Source organism: Pleurodeles waltl, chromosome 3_1, assembly GCF_031143425.1.
Source record: "Pleurodeles waltl isolate 20211129_DDA chromosome 3_1, aPleWal1.hap1.20221129, whole genome shotgun sequence".
Classification (NCBI taxonomy): Eukaryota; Metazoa; Chordata; class Amphibia; order Caudata; family Salamandridae; genus Pleurodeles; species Pleurodeles waltl.
This window is the reverse complement of record NC_090440.1, coordinates 939,104,174-939,124,263: the sequence shown is the minus strand read 5'-3', so window position 1 is coordinate 939,124,263 and position 20,090 is coordinate 939,104,174. Positions and strand designations below refer to the sequence as shown.

The 20,090-nt window shown below is 41.6% G+C and overlaps 1 protein-coding gene across 1 annotated transcript in view; it reads right to left on the bottom strand.

Moving 5' to 3' along the window:
- The window catches only part of MYOM3 (myomesin 3), a 394,520-nt gene that overhangs the window by 296,955 nt on the left and 77,475 nt on the right, over window positions 1-20,090 (bottom strand). The window contains exons 3-4 of the mRNA XM_069223954.1: window positions 14,558-14,650; window positions 9,165-9,324 (exon numbers count right to left, since the gene is read on the bottom strand). Of these exons, the coding sequence (XP_069080055.1) occupies window positions 9,165-9,324; window positions 14,558-14,650 (253 nt within the window). The remainder of the gene's footprint in view (window positions 1-9,164; window positions 9,325-14,557; window positions 14,651-20,090) is intronic.

Below are 20,090 nucleotides of genomic sequence, written 5' to 3'. Positions count from 1 at the left end.
AACTGCTGTTGGACCAAAGCAGAAAAAAGTGAGGAAAGGAAAACTTCAAGAAGTTGGGGCTTAGTGGCATCCCTTCTTAAACTACTCACTTCGAAAAAGTATACAGATGAACTGCAGGCAAATTCCAACAGACAAAGTGCCTTTGGAATCCATTAGTTAAAATAATTTATGAAAAGGACCCACCCTGACCATATCATCCAACACACGAAGAGCTTGAGACCACAGTAAAATTGGGAGAGAGATCAAATGGGAAGATTCCAAAAGGAGCTGCGTAGAGATTCGGAAGCTAAAAACTCAGGGGCATATTTGGAAGTGGGGTTGGTTCGCTCGAGGTGCGTATGCAGTACAAGCTGATAATGCTATTTATTAAGCCATGCTAGGTCTCCTTGTGTGGCCCTGAGTGGTCTCATGAATCTGGAGAAAAGCAACGCAGCACATATTAGTGTGTTATCTTACTCTGCCCTGGGTAGGCTTTCCAGGAGGGTGCATGGGTGTTCCCAGGCAACATCCATGGATTTTGATGCATTCCCAGATTAACAGAAGTGATACACCTGGAAATGTGCCAAAATGCTACCACATCCCATGTGAGCCATAGCAAGTAGAAACATCTTTATTTCTATGAGGAGAAATATCTTTATTTCTCCTCCTTTCTTCCTCTTTGCTGGGGGGTTGTTTTTGTGCAGGAAGGTGCCCTTTCTTGCACAAAAACAATCCTCCTTACAATGCAGGCATCCTTGAATCATGGCGCAAGGGTGACTGCGTTGGAGCTAGGCAACCAAAACGGAACCAGCACAGAGACAAAGGCGGAAGTCATCATATTCTTTTTAAATATGGCACATTCCAGTCCTTTCCCTGTTATGCACCACAGTGCAGCAAGATGACATGCTGCGCTGCAGGACTTGGCCATAAATATGGGCCATAGTTTAGTGACCCTCAATATTTTGACAAAGTCCTCTTCACACAGGAAAGGAGAGCTAATAAATCATACAATTTCTAAAACTGGCTGCTAGTCATTTCAGATGCATACCCAACCCCTGTGTTCCACTCATTGAATTGCACCAGTGACATTAAGGCCACAGGCCTATGGATGATAAGCCCTCAAAATATCTTATGGTAAACCACTCCAATGTTCACCCCAAATCCCAAGGTGTCTTTTGGAAACACTAGCAAAGGGAAAAGCCTTGCGCCTCCTGTGAGGGATAGAAACATGGCTACCCAAATTGTAGATGCCAAGGAGTGTCAACAGTTTAGTAGGTGAATCATGGGAAGCACTGCTGAACATGATCCTGATCTGGCTTAGCAAAAAGCCAGAGCCTGTTCTTTTCTTCCAGTAACTTGATCAAAAGAATGCTTCTCACAAGACACACCCCTTGAAAACGTGGATGTAATCTTCTGGGTGACTGCTATGCTTTTCTTTATTACCAGTGTACACAGAACAAAAACAACAAGGACAAACCTGGGTCCTCCCAGGATCCTCCTTGCCAGCGGCCTAGAACTCTGCCTCCCTTTGCCCCAAGCTCCCGGGCTGCTGGCAGAGGGAGGCCTGGATCCAGAACCGGTGCATGCAGCAGCTCCATGCCACCAACATCAGGCCGAGTGTGCACTGCTGCCCAGTTATTGGCCACACAGCGGAAGCGCAGACTGCCTGTGCTTGCGCTGTGTGGCCCATAACTGTTCTGCAGAGTGCACGCAGTGAGCCACCGGGGCTAGCAGAGTTTTTGGTTGAAATCAAGTGAAGCAAAGCTCCGGAGCTCACAGCCCACCCTTGTTAATATTAATTTTCTATGTCATGATTTTAAATACCATGCACTTTGCCTTGTGGGCTACAAGGCCTACATAAAGGTCACTTACTAATATTTTAAAGGGTGGTTTTTACCTGTCAAAAGGTTTATTGTGAAAGGTTGAATTGCAGTTTTTAGACTGCTACATTTAAGCTACATTGGTTGGCCTGAAGCCAGGTTTGCACTTCAGATGTGATAATCCTTAAACCTGTAGCCAGATAGAGCTATATGAGATAGAACATGTTAAACCTGTGATCCAGCCAGCTGTGGCTTATCCATAGGGTAACCAAAGTGTTGATCCACCAAGCCTGCCCCCTACTTCAACTAGCTGCAATATGGTGTTACACTTTTTCATGAAAAACAACTGTTTGTTTATATAATAAAGTGAAGCATCATACCAGCAGCATAGGGGACTCCATTGTCCCTTCGGAACTGCACATTTGTCACGGGGTGGCTTTTTCAGTCCTCTTTACACCTTCATGAAGCACTGGCATTATGTAGTGCAGCCTGTCTGCTAATAAGGTTTTGTTGGGGCTTTTCACTCTTTATCCCCATATCCTACCAAATCCTAGCAAAAGCCAGGATAGAGAAAGGGGACCTTCCTTGTGCCCCATTCTGGCATCTGATGAGGCAGTAGCTTGTGTTCTAGGTCAGGACAAGTAAAAGCTATCATTAATGATGGCTTCCGCTGGTTCATTCTGGCATGCAGTTTGTGTGAGGCAGAATCTTGGAGACAGGATCATGCCGGTGTGGAGCATGGAGCCCCAAGGTAAAATGTTATCAATAGCGTGTGTGCATGACTGTGAGTGTGTATTTAGTCACCTACATACTTTTCCTAGGATGAGCTGAGACTTTTAAGGTGAACTTCAATCTGGAGAAATGCCTGAGGAAAAACCTCGAGTAGCACCATCTTATTGCCCTTGTTTTTCAAAGAAGATATCTCAGTGAACAGATACAGCTAATTATTTTATGGAGGCTTTTGGAGGGGGCCCCCGGAGTAGTTGCATTGTTTTCATGTTGTGGGGAAAAACGAACATGCAAAGCAAATTTTTATAGCTCTTGGGTGACTGAATATTTGTTTGGTTTGTGCTTACATTCAAAATCACAATGTAGCCAAATCTCTCTTTATTGATGCAAAACATTGCTGGTCACTTTCTTGTAACTATCATTCAGAATAGAATTGGACTTGAAAACCTAATGCATTCTGGGCGTTGTAGTTTGGGTCACTTCAATTAAACTATTTTGGCAAGAGTACCATATTAGAGTGGTTATGAAAATAAGTCAAAGGCCTGAAAGAACTTGTGCATTGCCCTGGGCTTTGGCAAAAGACTCCATCCTACCTCACAACCTCTTTGCTTCATTTGAGCCTCAGCTAGGTGGTTATCTCACCTTGCACACAAGCACATCAAAGTGAGTGGGGAAATGTCCTAAGAACATGAAGCCAGCGAGGGGTGACAAAAGAGCTACCACACTGTTGGGGAGTTAAAGTCACAGGCAACTGCCAATCAGATATGCTCATCTCTCCAATTTTCAGATTGTTTCCTGTGAAAATAATATTTTAGTCATATGCACTGGTGCAAAATCTGTTTCTCTATTCCATACTACATATGGAAGAAAAATAGTGAAAATATATTTGAGATGCAACTTCAGTGCTCTTTATATTGTGATGAAGAAATTGGGGTGAATTGAACTGCATGGCTCCCAATACATAAACATGCTCTTTTGAAACTCCTCACACGCACTTTCAAGGCACTACACTACTCAGGCCCCATCCACTTGAGCAGCTGTAACTCCTTTCACCAATAACCCAGACACCTCTGCCCCGCAGGTCTACTACTAGCACACATCCCATGCATACAAAGAAACAAATCAGGAGGATGGGGGTTCTTATATATTGCTCCTAAAGTGTGGAACAGCCTCCCCTTCCACATTAGCGCCTCCTCCGCTCTTCTTAAATTCGGCATGAAACTGAAGATCTGACTTTTCAATTGAACAACCCTGCCTATAAATAGTGCTAGCACACACACCTGCTCAGTGCTAGGACACCCTTGGGGGTGATAGTGACCTTTACAAATGCACATACCATAGCATAACATGACATATAACACAATAATTTAGCTGAACATACAACTGTGGAGATTATCATGGAGAAGGGGAACATCAAATAGATAGAAAGGGCAGAAGGAAAGGGGGGAAGTTCTCATAAAGCAGAATAATTGAGTGAGAAAATGTTAAATCATGGAACAGAAAGGCCTCAGGCTGTTTTCTAAGTGATAGACCCTATATGTTTTCAAACGTGATTTGCAAAGTATTGGAGTAGTGGTATTGCTGGGTAATGAGGGCAGGGTGTGTGCCTCATCTACATTCCTGCTTGCTCTCCTTGTGCCAAGTCGGCAATTTTCTCTTAGGAGATTCTACACTTTCGGACCATGGCCACAGAATTGTCAGGCTGCTGCAGGAAAACGGATCTGCAACATGGCAAGCACTCAGAGAGAGATACTTCTGGCCCGGAAAATTAGCATCACTTGTATTGCTCTGTGCCCAATGACTTGACACAAAGTTAGCGCCTCTATGATCATACATAATACCTGGCTCATATTCACTTGGGGAATCTTTTCCATATTGGAAATACCCACTGGGGACCCTTACAGAAGGCAAAATACCTCATTCTAGGCCAAAATTAATATATGTGTGCCCCCAGCCAACGCTGCACAATGGCAGAATAATATCTGTGTTTTGCTTGGAAAGACAGCCCTCTCTTCATGTGCTCTTGCAGAGCTTATTGCCTGTCAGCTTGTTCTATTAAAACAGCACTGGAAAAAGCATTATTTCACCTTATTAAAATAAATAATAAATTAAAAAAATTAAAGGAATAGCCACTTTTATAACCCTCTGGAGCACGTTGCTGAAATTTGTCCCAGGTTTTACACCCCACCATTTATTAATATCACAGTCCCAGCTGCTTCTGGAATTTCTTGCTGAAATCGCCCAGCAGGAAAAAAAAAACAAAGTTGTTTGCATCAAATACACAAAAACATGCTCAGTTCCTACTCATCCATTGGAATGCTTATATGCAGACTTCGTCGCCTTCTGTCTTTGGACATTTAGGGCCTCATTATGACCCTGGCGACCGGCGGTAAGCTAGTGGTAACACCGCCAACACGCTGGTGGTGTTCCGCCAGCTATTATGACCGTGGCGCAAAAAGCCACGGCCATACTGCTGGCCCCTCCACTATACCGCCAGGCTTCTGCCTTGCGGTCATAATCCCCAGGGCAGCGGTGCAATTATGAGTCCCCGACCGCCAGCCTGGCCATGGCGGTAAACACCGCCATGGAAAGGCTGGCGGTAAGGGGGACTTGGGGTGCCCCTGGTGGCCCCTGGCATAGCCCGGTCGCGAATTCGGGCAGTGAAATGTGAGACGGGTGCTACTGCACCCGCTGCACATCAGCATTGCCGCTGGCTCTATTATGAACCAGCAGCAATGTTGATGTGACTTTTCCGCTGTGCCAGCGAATGGTAACACTGTTACGGTCTGCTGGCCCAGCGGAAAAGTCATAATAGGGAGCCAGAAATACCACCAGTGCTGGCGGTATTCTGGCTCCGGCAGCCTCGGCGGTCTTTTGAAAAGACCGCTGAGGTTGTAATGAGGCCCTTAATGATTTCTTTAGGACAAGCAGGAATTCTTCAGTGCAGCAGGTACAGACGCCTTCTCAATTACAATCTAGGCAGATTTCCTCCATGTAGTACGTGAAGAAACATGTTTGAAAGGTTACTGAGTCAATAATTGGTAGTAAGATATTGTATTGCCAAAAGAATTCCCAGGTTTTCACTCCCTTTCCTGGGCGCATACTTTTCCCCATCAAAACTACTCCAGAGATCGAGGCTCCAAAATTCACTGTTTTAGATGCGTAGAGATTTTCAAGGCTCATCCCTGCCCTCCAACAAGAAGTGTGCAAAATTGCAAATGTACTTTTTGGCAAAATTTGCAAAACTTTTGTGAATTTACACAGTATTTTGTTTTATCAAATAGAAGCAGGAGACTGGTCAAGTTGAAAATGTATTACACAACGAGTTTCATGCAGTAAATCTTATGCAAAGGTTTGCACCTGTGAAATATTGCAAAATTGTATGAAGTTCATATAATTTGAAATTTGAAGATTTCATTAGATTTTGTGGGGTAAGGAGAAATTCACGCAGACATGGGTATGGAATAGTTTTCCTTCTAGTACATACATGCTACATGCAAGACAGGATTTATTATATATAGCATAAGGGCCACTAAATCTTTAGAGTGTGTATGGTTAAGGCACCAGACCTAGAAAACTAATCTCCTAAAAGGTGATGTAACAAGTTTTTTTGAGATTGCCATATTATTTGAGCTGCCATTAGTTGTGCTAATAAAAATAACACTTGCACTGCAGAAAGGAATATTCCGTTCACTAGTCTGAAGCACTACGTGTAGCACAGAAACTTTACCCGTCACTCTCTATAGAGAATCATTGCAGACAAAGGTTTAAAGAGACCCAGGAATTAAGAAGGGGGAAATACAAAGACTGATTGCTACAGAGAACATATCACAATGTGATTATCCAGCTTTCTGAGGTGTACTGGCATAGTTACATAGCTTGGTGTTAGGAAAGATACTCCAAGAAGCGAGGTAACATTTGAAGTTAAGATTTATTGTATGAAATGGCAGCCACGTCTGATGCCAACCTCAAGCGCCGTTCACAGCCCTGACTAAAGGCTGTGGAATCCAACAGCACCCGAGTGCCGGACCAGAACGAGGAGCTCAGCGAATAACACAATTCTTAATAACATGTGCGTGAATAACCTAATACACATAAAGAAAAACTAACAACAACAATATTACATCATCTTCGCCCTTTTGACACGACACAACAAATAAATACAATGAACTTACGATATAAATGAAATAAACTACAAGAGGGGTATAGTAAAGGAATAGCACATTTAGTAACACTAAATATATTACAGTCTTAATTCATCTCAAAATCCTTAAATCTAATAGGTACCATGGGTTTGCATGTTGGCCTGGAAAATGTAACATTTGCATATATTCTACCATCCCTTATTATCAATCAGAACTGCACCTTTGTACTCTGGAGACCTTAATAATTATTTTTGGTAACATGAATTTGGAATCACCCTTTTTAATTTTGTAAGTTTATTTTAATTAAAACTCAATCCCCCTCCATAAACTCTATGTGTTTGGCATTATGTTTCTTTTTCTTAACAATATAAACAGAGATACCCCTGTTGTGTTATGAGGCGTAGTTAAAGAAGCCCAAATTTTCTGTCTTAGAAATACTTTCACATCAACAACTGTGGCCAATGCAGTCTGGATCCCTTCCTTCAAAAACCTATTCATTACCTCCACCAGACCATTGGATGTAGTAGAGTATAAAGCTTCTTGAAAATGTGTGATATCGTGACACTGAATGAATTGTTTCATTACTGATGAAGTAAAATGGGTCCCATTATCAGTGACAATAGTTGAAGGTGCTCCTTTCACTTGGAAAATCTTTTTCAACTACAAAATCACGGGCGCAGTATTGGGATTATTCAGAAACTCAAAATACACCCATTTTAAGAAGTAATCAATTAGAAATCATTTATCAGGGGTTAACATCTCAAAAGAGCCTGCAAAATGTAATGCCACTTTGTACCATGGATTTTCAGGCAAAGGAACCACATGCAAGGTTGACTCCACAGCTTTCCGATGTTTATCAGCATTCAGACACACTTAGCACAAATTGATGTATTGAGCTATATGACTGTCCATCGAAGACCACCAGTAATATGAGAGACACCTGTCCGTTCTCCTTTTCTCCAAAGGTGTTGCAATATGAATTTTCCCCCTCAGCTGAAGAGATCTATTTATCCGTCCTACTATGGGAAATTTACGATAGAATGGTCTACTGAGGTGGAAACATGAACCTGATTTAGTGATTGCTTGCAGGCATACATGATATTTCCCTACACCTGGATGCCCCAACGCTACAGGGGGAGATATCCTGTGGGCAGATGGCCAGTGGTATGAAATCACCAGTACACTGTGGCCAAGTAATGGTTAGTTGCCGCCTCTCATTCTGAATGGTAACCCTTAGCAGAAGAGAGTAAATCACTCCCACTTAGCAGCCACTGTCCACCCTGCATGTCCCTGTAGCCATGCAATAAATTGTTCACTGACGCAGAAGGTCCAACCATTCCTGGTACCTAAATGACATCATCTTGCGGCAGGCGTGGCAAGGTTAGACTTCCCTCGAGTAAAGCCAGGAACTGTATCTGTCTTTGCTTGCGTATTGTAAATGTTCACCCACCCCCAATCTTGGTGTTGTTTTAGAATGTAATTTACAACAAAATAGTCGTGACACTTTGGGCCTCATTTACGAGGCCCTAGTGGCACACTGCGCCACCGGAGAGTAATCTTTTGGATGCTCCGGTGGCGCAGTGTGCCAGCCCATATTTACAAGGCCACGCAAAGCCACCATGTGTGGCTTCTCATGGCCTTGTAAATATGGACCCTTTTCATGCCTAACACTGCATGAAAGGGGCATTTCATGGGTGTTCCCATGCAACACCCATGGAACCCAAAGGAATTTGACACATTCCCAGATTTACAAGATTGTGAATGCGTCAGATTCCTATGCCACCTCAGGGGTGGCGTAAGAGTGATGCACCATGGAGAAATATTTTTATTTCTCTGCATTTTTTCCTCTTGTGATTGTTTTAGTGCAGAAAGGTGTCCCTTCCTGCAGAAAAACAATCATCCCCCCAACGCAGTCACTCTTGCACCATACTGCAAGGGTGCCTGCGTTGGGGCATGGCAGCATTTTTTGCACCAACGCAGGAGGAGAGGACAGAAATGCACCATTTCTAAATACGGTACATTTCTGCATTTTCCTGGTGGCGCAGGATGGTGCAGCAAGGCACTTGCTGCACCACCCTGTACTACAGGCCTTGTAAATGAGGCCCTCAACTCCAACTATGCAGATTTCAAGAAGGTTGTCAGGCATCCAGTAAGGCTAGAATGAACATTCATTAGTCTTTCCATCTGAGAGTTTATCCACATCCATGCTAGGTAATTGTCATTAAGTGCTAAACATTCCAATACAAATATCATGGCTGATGGGTAGACTGATGTTGTCTATCACAATGATGGGCATGTGGTGAACTAATCCTGGATGTCTTTGCCACAGCAGGCAATAATGGCCTCTTAATATAGGTAATATTTATCTACTTTTGATAACATATCCTTTCATGTCAATGTAAATGCGAGCACCAATCATACAGATTACTCAAAATAACTTATTTGAGCGTTAGTGTTCATAAGTTGAGACATTTTTGTACGCTGTTCTTACCTTTTGACGGATCGCCTTTTTATCTGATCTGACCCGCAGCAATCGGCTTGCATGAATGATCTCTCTCTCAATTCTCTCCATGTCATTTCCAAACCTAATACTTTTCTGGTGTCTTGTATCCCGGACCACTGCTTCTGCCTCCCTTCTCACTTTTGCTTCCCTGAGAGAAAATTCCACATACAAATGCAATGTTCACATTTTCAATCAAGGTTTTGTCTCTACAAGAGTATCTACATCAAATATGTTTGGGAAATGCAAAAGGGAGGTATAAATCAGTTCTCATTGTAACAAGTGAAATGATTAGACAATCACACTTCAAACACTGAAAATTATTGGAATACACAGACTGCTACTTATACTACACTTGGAAAAAAGATGTACATTTTATGTGTCTCAATTGGGTTTAATGTAATGTATGTTTTGTACTCTACATATACTTGATTTAACAGACTCTATATGCTACCAGCAGTTATGAAATATGAATAAGATCTTGACACTAAAATTAATTGATCTTGAGGAACCGCCTTGAACACCAACTTTCCAAAAGAAAATTACATCCAATTTAGGTTCTTTTTAGCAAGTTTCGTAGAGATCTGTCAAGCAGGGCCTAAAAAGTGGGATCCCAAAAGGAACATTTCCCATTCTAACTCCCATAGAAATCGATGCTCCTCAATGCAGAAAAGCTACGGCAGAATGGAAGTACATCCAACATGGCATGAAATCAGAACATTACTCAAAGGAGTGCATTTGCTTCATTTTGTCTAAATCCATTCAGCTGTTTTCGAGGGATTAAAACTTTAAAAGTGTCTCAGGTTGGGCACAAAAAGGTTACATTTTAGATATAACAGGACTAATAACCTGGTTTTGTGGAACTCTATAAATCCAAACATTGAAATAATACTTAAATCTGATTGGATAAGGGAGCCCTTTCTCATGTCAACCATTTCAAATTCCCGGATACATCTGTATCTGCGAAACTGAAACAATCGAATTGACTGGCTGCAAGTCTGAGAAAAATGTTGTGGATCTGTTATTCCCTTCATGGTCTTTGAGATTTCCAAATCCTGGCAGGTGAGATGCAAGTTTTACTCATGGGACCACAAATCCTCAGCAAGCTTCACAGATCAATGATGGCCTTTTAGAGGGCTCAGTGAATCCTTAAATAGCAGAGGTTGGCTGCCTGCTGTGAGTTGGACCCATGCCCTGACCGAATGTCATCAAGATGTAATTTAACATGTCATGAGTGATGTCAATGTGCATGATGTTGATGATGATATATATACACACACAAGTTAAATCAGTTCTCTCACTGCACGCTCAACAGCTGATGCCTGTGTCACAGACAGACCATTTCCCTGCAACTATACATATATATATATATATATATATATATATATATATATATAGAGAGAGAGAGAGAGAGAGCGAGAGAGATCTATATATATATCTCTCACTTTCTCTCTCTCTCTATATATATATATATAATATATACATATGTATATGTATGTATATATATATATATAGTCCCTGAAGAAAACACTGGATAAAGGCACTAGCTGTTGAGTGCGCTGTGAGAGGACTGATTTGGCTTGTGTGTTTGTGTATACACACACACACAAACCAAATCAGTCCTCTCACAGCACGTTCAACAGCTGGTGCCTGCATCAGGGACGGACCATTTCCCTGCAATTACTTAACTTCCAAATGGAAACGCAGCACTCCAAAAGATTTGATATCCATATTTTAATGATCACCAGAGCAGACCTTCACCATCACCAATGCGTTTCGACTATTAAAAAAACCCAAAGGTTACAGGGATAGTTAGGTTCTGAATTTACTCGTAGAAAGCCATAGAAATTCAGCAGTTATAGCTAGAATTCTTTCACGTAACTATAAATTGCACCCTAAGGTAACTATAACTCACGCATTTGCCATGCACAGTTTTCTTATCAATAATTTTATTTAAAATGTTGCAGTGATGATATCATAGATGCCATAAAATATCTCATCAATTATATAATATGTGGAGTAATTAGCTTTGCATGGTGAAGGCGTAAGTTATAGTTACCTTAGGAAGCGAGTTATAGTTAGTTGAAAGAACTCTAACTATAACTGATGAATTTCTATGGTTTTCTAAGAGTAAATTCAGAACCTAACTATATGTCCCTGTAACCTTTGTTTTTTTGATTGAGTGATGCATTAATTTAGCAAAACAGAAAAGAGAACTCTAGGTAGTTCCCAAGTTTAGGTGGAGAGTGGCTCCAGTAAAGAGCACCCTGCAACACCAGTGATACTCTAGATTTGCTCACCTCAAATGTCTGTTTTTCTAGCAAAGTTTTTAAGCATGAGATTGACACAGTGCCATCCACGCTGAGCTAGAAAGCAACAAAGGCTTGTGCCATTTGTACAGCAAAATCTTTAAGCATAGGATTGGCCCAGTTTCATCCTTGCCGAGCTGTAAAATGACAAAAGCCTTTCACCACTCCAGGGAGAGTATTACAGCTTTGGACTGGTAAAATACCTGTTTTTCATATATATATATATATATATATATATATATATATATACACACACACACACACACACACACACACACACATATATCACAAAGTGGCGGTCGACACTACGTACTTATAGTTAGGTCAATGTTTTGCATGTTAAGAGTGTTTTTTGCTTCACTAATAACTTCTGTTAACCATTTCACAAATCTATGTGCATCTTTCTAAAATATATATTTCAGCAACAGTAGCACCTTTTTGGTAAGTTTTGGGATAATTCATCAAGCGAGGCGGGGGTCCAGTAAAAGATGGGGGGGTGTCCAAAAATGCTTTTTCTCCATGCAATTTCTGATAGGAATTTTATAAAGCATTTTAGAAAATACAACTGAACACAACTACATCACATTTGGCAGAAAGCTAGATCTTTACTGAGAAAGCATACATTTTGTGGATTGGTGTGAATCCAGTCAGCCATTTTTGACAAATTAAAGTTGAAAAGTCAGAGATATCTGGGCTGGACCGTGTGATTTGATTGACAAGCCCCAGCATCAACAAAAATGTTGCACCACTATTATAAGGACTCAGGGACTTGGATGCCCATGTCTGTTGCTTAAAGAAAAAATTATAATGGGGCAGGATAGAAGTATCTTGACCACCTGGTCCTTGTAGTGGGACAAAATAAAAACAACATTTCATCCCACTGGTCCAGCGGGATGGAAAGAAATGTAGGATGTGTGTTCATGGAGGGTTGTGTACCTGTCCTGTGCGAGTCTGGCGAGTTTTGGAGGGGGCTGGCCTCCTGGGGGAATTGGGGCTGGACCCAGGCATAGGCCTGGCCCTGCAGCCATCCCCACATCGGGAATGCCCAAAGGTTGTACATGCCATTGATTGGCTGCCTGCGAGGGCTTTGGAGCAGGGCCTGACCAAGGCCAAGGCCTGTGTCCATTTTAGAGGAGAGGATGCATTTCGAGCTAAAAAAAAATAGAGCTGGAAAATAAAATCGTGATAAGCAAAGGCTATTTGTGGTTTGTCATCCACATTGTTTCTGTGTGTCACTGTGGATGGCTCAGTCACAGCAAATGTTTACCACAAACAGCGCTTAATCATACAATCTGGTGTAATGGTGGAACTTCATAAATATAAGGCAACACAAAATTACTGGATTTCTGCTAATTAAATTGGCAGAATGCAGATTTCACCCGGGCCAGGTTCAATACACTAGAAGTGGTTTTCTTAAAAATAGAAACTTGGATTATGTAAGTGCTATATCTAGCAGACACTGATGATGTTTTTTAGATACAATTCAAATGTATTACTAGTTATTACTTTTTGAAAGTGTACAAATGATAACCCTACACTTTCATAGCTGAGTAAGAATAATATTCAATTCTATTACTTGTTTTTACTTGTAGAATATTTACTTGTTCTAATGTAATCACTCACACTTATTATCACAACTATTGTAATGTGTATACTAATGCTGGTTTATCCATGCATGAAATTGCTACAAAGAAATGGATAAATAATTAATGGAGATCAAAAAGTTAATTTTAGTTAACATTGTAACGAAATTGAATGTGTCTGTAGTGGCCTTACTGTAATTTTACTGATATAACTCAATTGTGGTAAATATGTTTAACACGTTTACAAACAATTGACTAATGCTTCAAGAAAAGGTTGCATTAACTAAAATATTGACTTTACAGTTTAAATAAATGAATGATATTAGCAACTACAGTCCTTTTCATCATGTTGTAGATATTTAGAATAAACTCATAAATACACATTTGAGACATATTATTGAAATAAATAAATAGTGTTTTTTAGACTTCTATACTAACTTATGTTATGCGATTGTTTTTAGTCATGTGTTTGCATAAAAAGTATGTTCCTGAGTGTAACAGAATGGATCAGTTACCGAAAAAAAAGAAATGAAATGTGATGAAAATTAAGTTTATTGAAACTAAGGTACCAAACTTGATCCTGATAAAGTATCACTTTGGCCGTTAGGAAGATTTACCAGTAAAACACCAGAAAAATAAAGGAATAGGTTTCAAATGGAAGATCCAGTCTTCAACTAAATTACAGAAATGGACAATTTCAGATCTATATGAAACAACCATTCAGAAGTGGTTTGTTGACAAAGCTTTTTCTTCAATCTCACATACGACTAATTTGGTAAACACAATGCCATCCATTTTACTTGATAGAACACCTGCATAAATAGGATGTTCATAAAATAGCAAAAAAATAAATATGAATGTTGAAATTGTCATATTGTTGAATTGTAAAGTTTAGAAAATTATATATTTTCAATTACACACTGTTGAAATCTTAAAACATTAGCATTTACTGCAGGAGCTCTAAATCTTAAACATTTCACAGGTTGAATCAAGATCGGCTTTCCTGACCAAAACTCGCTATAGATGTATTACAGGCATTACACTTTGGTTACAACTAAAGTACAGAAGTAGCAAGTGCATTGAGTGACACATTAACAACCTTTTACAGGTCACAAACAACACACCAATATGTTTCCAGGTGGGTCTCAAGGGTCCAGGTAGATTTAGCTATTGTAATTTCCACATCGGTTTGATTCACAACACATCAAACAAAATAAGTATGAATGCTGATATTGTCAAATTTTTTAATTGTAAACTTTAGAAAATAGTTTTTTCTAAGTTACACACTGTTGAAATCTTAAAACATCAGCATTTGCTACAGGAGCTCTAAATCTCATAGATTTCACTGGTTCAATAAAGATCTGCCTGCCTGGCCAAAACTCAATATGAATGTATTATAGGCATGACACTTCGGTCACAACTCTGGTAAATAATTAGCATGTGCAAGGAATGGCACTTCAACAACCTTATACAGGTGTCACAAACAACATACCAAGAAGTTTCCATGTGGGACTCCAGGGTCCAGGTTGCTTTAGCTATTGTCATTTCCACATCGGACATTGCAACACTGGTGATTTCCTCATCACTTCCAGAAGATCCATGAAAATAAAACAAATTAAGAACAATATTAGCTAAACAAAGTAATATAACTAGTGTTTTCAGTAAATTCACATTTAGATACCTTTTAAATCGCTTAATTAACGGTGCAAAACAAAGGCAGAAGAGCGAACGGGTTCATATAAGTGTAGTTTCTCCCTCAGATATAGACATGGATAATTAGGGTTTTGGAGATCCACACCTGAGTGGCTCGACCCACATCTTAAAGAACAATCAGATATCAGATACATCTATCTTCTTACTCAGGTATTAGCAATTTCCTCATACCATTCGTCAGTGGTGGGTGATTTTTGTCTGAGTAGTGAGCACATCAAGTTGAAATATGGACAAAAGAGGAAAACATTGACCGTCATGTTTATGTTAGTCAATGTTTTTTTTCCTTTTTTCATTTTGGTGATCTATACCACATGGTTTCAGATATATTCTCTGGGCTGAGAAAAGAGCAGTTGAAAGAAACCCAGCTGAAAGAGTGTTAATAATGTCATCTGTGTTTTTTGGGAATCATAATGTTTTGGAGTGGCGGAGAAGAGGGATGGGTTAAATGACCCATTTTATCTCAAGAATGCATAAATGAAGTAGGTATTTCTCTACTGCCAGGTTTCACATGTTGACACACAACATTCTGCATATCAATAACTGCAACTCTCAATAGATATTGAGGCAACCCCATTCACAGATGAGATCTACAGAAATTAAATGTTGTTGAGAACAGCTTTCTCTACCGCAACAAAAATATTCTGATTGGAGATCTGTGCTCGAGAAAAAAGTAAATCCAGTGTCACTCTGAACTCAGCCGGTTCTGCAGTACTAAAGTTGGCAGCATCCATAAATGAAAGACAGGTACAGGAAACAATAACATTTGTGGTGAGACAATATATGGAACAAATGATACTTTTTAGGTCTGGCGTTAGCCAAGACCTCATGCTTTTTTGAAAAAATATATATGTATTAAAGGGGCTTTTTACAGCTGTCTTCATCCTGCTACTGGTGTATCTTTCACATTTTGCTTCCACCCACTACATCATAGAGCATAGAGCATGGAGTCAGCCTACTTCAGCCACTAAATGACTTTATTTTGAGTGACTGTATTTTGCTCTTTCACAAGGAGCACATCCACATAGAAGGAAGCTTTCTTCAGTGCCAATGCTTTTATTTTTATTTCATTACTTTGATGTTGCCTTTCTGTTAAGAGTGTGATGATATAGCAGGGAGTTTTCAACTAGCTCTCTTTGTTGATCACAGGGCACACTTTAGCTTTATCAGTTCCTTTCTCCTGCTAACGGTGTTGTGAATTCCTTTTGGAGTGGCCTTTTTATCTGACGTTTGCTATTTCACAACACACAAAGTTCAGTCTGTTTGAAACTGTTCTTCATGAAGTTGCCATTATTTATTTATTTTCTGTCATGTGTGCATTGAACGGCATTTCTAGCTGCCCTGCTGTATGTCATGCTGTTATGTATTTTAATTGAGGGCTAGAGGTATATTTGTAAATCAATTTAGGCTTTAAGCTTGTATGCCTTCAAGTTTGCTTTCAGTGCTATTGTGTATCATTATACTTGTAAACCTATTTTGACTGTATAGTCTTATATTTGCAAACCAAATTTCAGTGCTCTTGTATGCCATGCTTATATTAACATTTAACTTTTATATTACTGTTAGACCTGTCGGCTCTTGGCATGGTTTCCCCTGTCTTTTTGGCTTCTGACCTCCTGTTTTGGATCCTGTGTGGTTTTGCTGGCTTTAAGACTCTGGGCACTATCACTGCTGACCAATGCTAAAGTGCAAATGCTCTATGTCTAAGCTGGGTTGGTGATTGGTTTGACACATGATTGGCATATTTGATTTACTAGTAAGTATCTAGTAAAGTGCACCAGAGGTGTCCAGGGTCTGTAAATTAAATGTTACTAGTGGGCTTGCACACTGTTTATGCCACCCACATGAGTACCCCTGTAAACATGTCTCAGACATGCCGATGCAGTGTCTATGTGTGCAGTTTTAAACTGCCAATCGTCCTGGCAAGTGCACTCACTTGCCAGGCACAAACCTTCCAGTTTAATACAAGAACCCCCTATCATTGCTGTGCGTCTGGATTTTCCACTCATCATCCCTGGGCATAATTTTCTTCATCGACGTTCCTCTGCAAACAGAAATCGACTCATCGTTAGTCCGGCGGGAAAAAAATACGTCACCAGCCGGGTCCGAAAAGAATTGATGCATTGCCAGCTAGGTGGGAAAAGAATCCACACATCGCCTGTCTAGCGTGAAAATAATCGACACATTGCTTGCTTTTCTGATGCATCATCTCCTTTGCTGCTCCCATCATCTTTGTTTTGACGCATCCAAGGCACTGTTTGTTATAAGGATACAACCACTGATTTTTCAGGATTAAGACTCTTTTAAACCTTTAAAAAATGACATCCCTACTTGTGTATGTTGGATTTTTGTTGTTTTGGTCTTGGCTTACTCAGATAAATATTGGCATTTTTCTAAACTGGTGCTGAGTACTTTTGTGGTGTTTTCATTGTGTCACTGTGTGTGTATGTACAAATACTTTACACATTGCCTCTGAGATAATCCTGACTGCTTGTGCCAAGCCACCAAGTGGGTGAGCAGGGGCTATCTTAGGTTTGTGACTCACTTACCCTGACTAGAGTGAGGGTCCCTACCTGGACAGGGTGTAAACTGACCTCCAGCTAAACACCCAATTTCTAACAATTATACATTTTAGCTCTGCCATTTATTCCAATTCCCTGCTCTCTCTATCTATCTATTGATCTCTCTCTCTATCTATCTATCTATCTGGCTTGATACTTATCTATTCAACTTACTCTATCCGTCGTTTGTCTTTTCAAGCCTCCCTTTTTTACCTACTCTTATGCACTTTTCATCTATTTGTAAAAAGGTTTTACAAAAACATTACACATAAAAACAGTAGTAAAAAGGGCAGAAACCAATGGCAAATCAGTTAGCTTTTTCAAGTCTGGTGTTCTCTACGACCTTCTTCTTTTACTAAAATGATGTGTATAATGTAGTTAGTTACAGGGCTTTTCAGCCAGTCTGTTGTTGTGTAATTCACATTTTCTTCCACCAGCTACAGCATGCATCATGGGGCAATGATCAGTCCCCGCCAGCCACTGGCTGACTTCCCTGTGAGTTACGGCATTTTGCCCTTCCACATAGAGTACATGCGAACACATAATAGTTCTCTTCGGTGCCAGGGACTACTATAGTAATATGTGCTCTTTGCAGACCAAAACCTTTTTGCCTTCAAACTATTTTTTAGATTGATGAGGGCCCACCAGCTGCCCCAACAAAAATATTTTTGTAGTAACCGTGACAGAAAAAAACAAGAATTTCCAAAGCTAAAAGACTGCCAGCCAGTCCCAGATCTCTTGGCTTTGCCAATGCTTGCTTTTACTTGTGTAATAGGAATGGAGCAGACAGATAAGACATAGAGAATTGATGAGGGCCCACCAGCTTTTAAAATGTGTTCAATTTACCACAATTTCCAGCAAAGAAATATGTGCAAAAACTGGATATTTGTGAGTCTTTTCCACCACAAAGCCTAGATTTATAATAATTTTTCATCCACTTTAAAAAAAGGCACAAAAGGCAAGAAACCAGGGGCAATGAAGAGCACAGACTCCAAACTTCATACAGGGTTATGTTGCTGTTCTTTTGTTCCACGATTTACCCCGACCATCATCTGAAGATTTATGCCCCATATGTTCTTTCCATTTGCTTAGCCTTCTGCTGTTCCCAGCACTTTCGTTCCGTGCACAGAATTTGTGGTTCTGATCATTAATAAATAAAGATATAGAAATATAGGCCCTCATTATGACATTTGCAGCAAATGCCACCTACCGCCACGGTGACGGCCGCCAACATCCTGTTGCCGTGGTTTCCAACTGTCCATGGCATTATGACCGTAGACGGAATTCTGCCAGAAGGCTGGTGGAATTCCGGGGACGGTCATGGCAGCAGATGGCGGTAAGGTGGCGCTGCTGCTAGCAGCAGCACCACGCCAGCAAAACACCGCCTACCGTATCATGTTCCATGATATGGCCTGGTGGTGTTTTGCTGGCGGACACTGCTGCTGGCAGCTGCGCCGCATCCTGTCTCTTGCCGGAGGACCCCCTACAAGCAGGTAAGTCGGGTTCTCCAACAGGAGAGGGTGGTGGGGGGCGTTGTGTGTGTGTGGGGGGGGGTGTGAGACTGTGTGTGAATGCGTGCATGCGTTTGTAATGCATGTGTGCATGAGTGGGTGTGAGTGTACGAGTATGTTGTGTTGTGTGATTGCTTGTATGCCTGGATGTATGTTTGTGAGTGTTGCTGTGAGTGTGTATGAATGTATGAATGCGTAAGTGATTGTGTGTATGTGTGTGTGTATGGTGTGTATGTATGTGTGTATATGTGTGTAAATGTGCGGGGGCTGGGAGAGGGAGGTGGGGTTAGGGAGGACTCTGGGGAGGGGGGCGGGGGAGACCCCTGATAGTGCCTACTGCCGTGGTTTCAGTGGCGGTACAGAAACCACTAAAACCATGGCAGTGGGTGGGGTCATAATGCCATGGGCAGCCTAATGACGGCTGCCGGGCTGGAGACTGAAGTCTCCAGCTCGGCTGTCATTACCGCTGTGGCGGTTGGTGTGGTACATTGGTGGTTTGGCTTTGGCCAAACCACCAATGTCATAATAGTGGAGGTGGGTACCGCCAGCCTGTTGGCGGTAATATCTCCACTATACCACCGACCGCCGGGGTCGTAATGACCCCCATAATCTTTTGGTGCTTATAGCCAACACAGGATCTAGAAATTATCCATTTAATAAGATGATCACGAGGGGGTGGAGCCAATATGGAAGCGAGGTAGGAGCGCCGTTGTGGAACTCCGCTGTCATGATCAGGCTGTGAGCTGCTGGTGACCCCTGGAGCATCCTGTGCTCCACTGGAGAGACGTCAGGAACACCGGGAGCTGAGGGGAGTCCCTCGGGGGCCCAGAGGAGCCCGTAGAGCAGTGGAGCAGAGAGCTGTGAGACGCGGCCCCAACCAAGATGGAGGCTGCGTGAAGCGCGGAGGAGCAGACCGGACAACCTGGATTTGGTGGGGAAGAGTGAACCTTGCAGAGGCACCCTTTATCTTGTGGCTGCTGGAGCCTTGTTATGCCCTTCCTTCCCTGGTGCGGCTGAGGGGAGAGGGAACTGCCAGCGAAGGACCCGTGGGGCGGCCTGGCCAGGAATTTCCAGTGGGCCTGGCCACTTATGGGAAGCGAGGAGGCACAGTGCGTGCACCTCGAGGGACACAACCTGGGCCCAGGAGGACCGCAGAGAGGTGCCAGTGCGGGGGAAGCTGGCGGAAGGACTGGCACTGAGTGGCGCTTGGTGACTCGTGTCTCGCTGAGAGTTTGACGAGCAC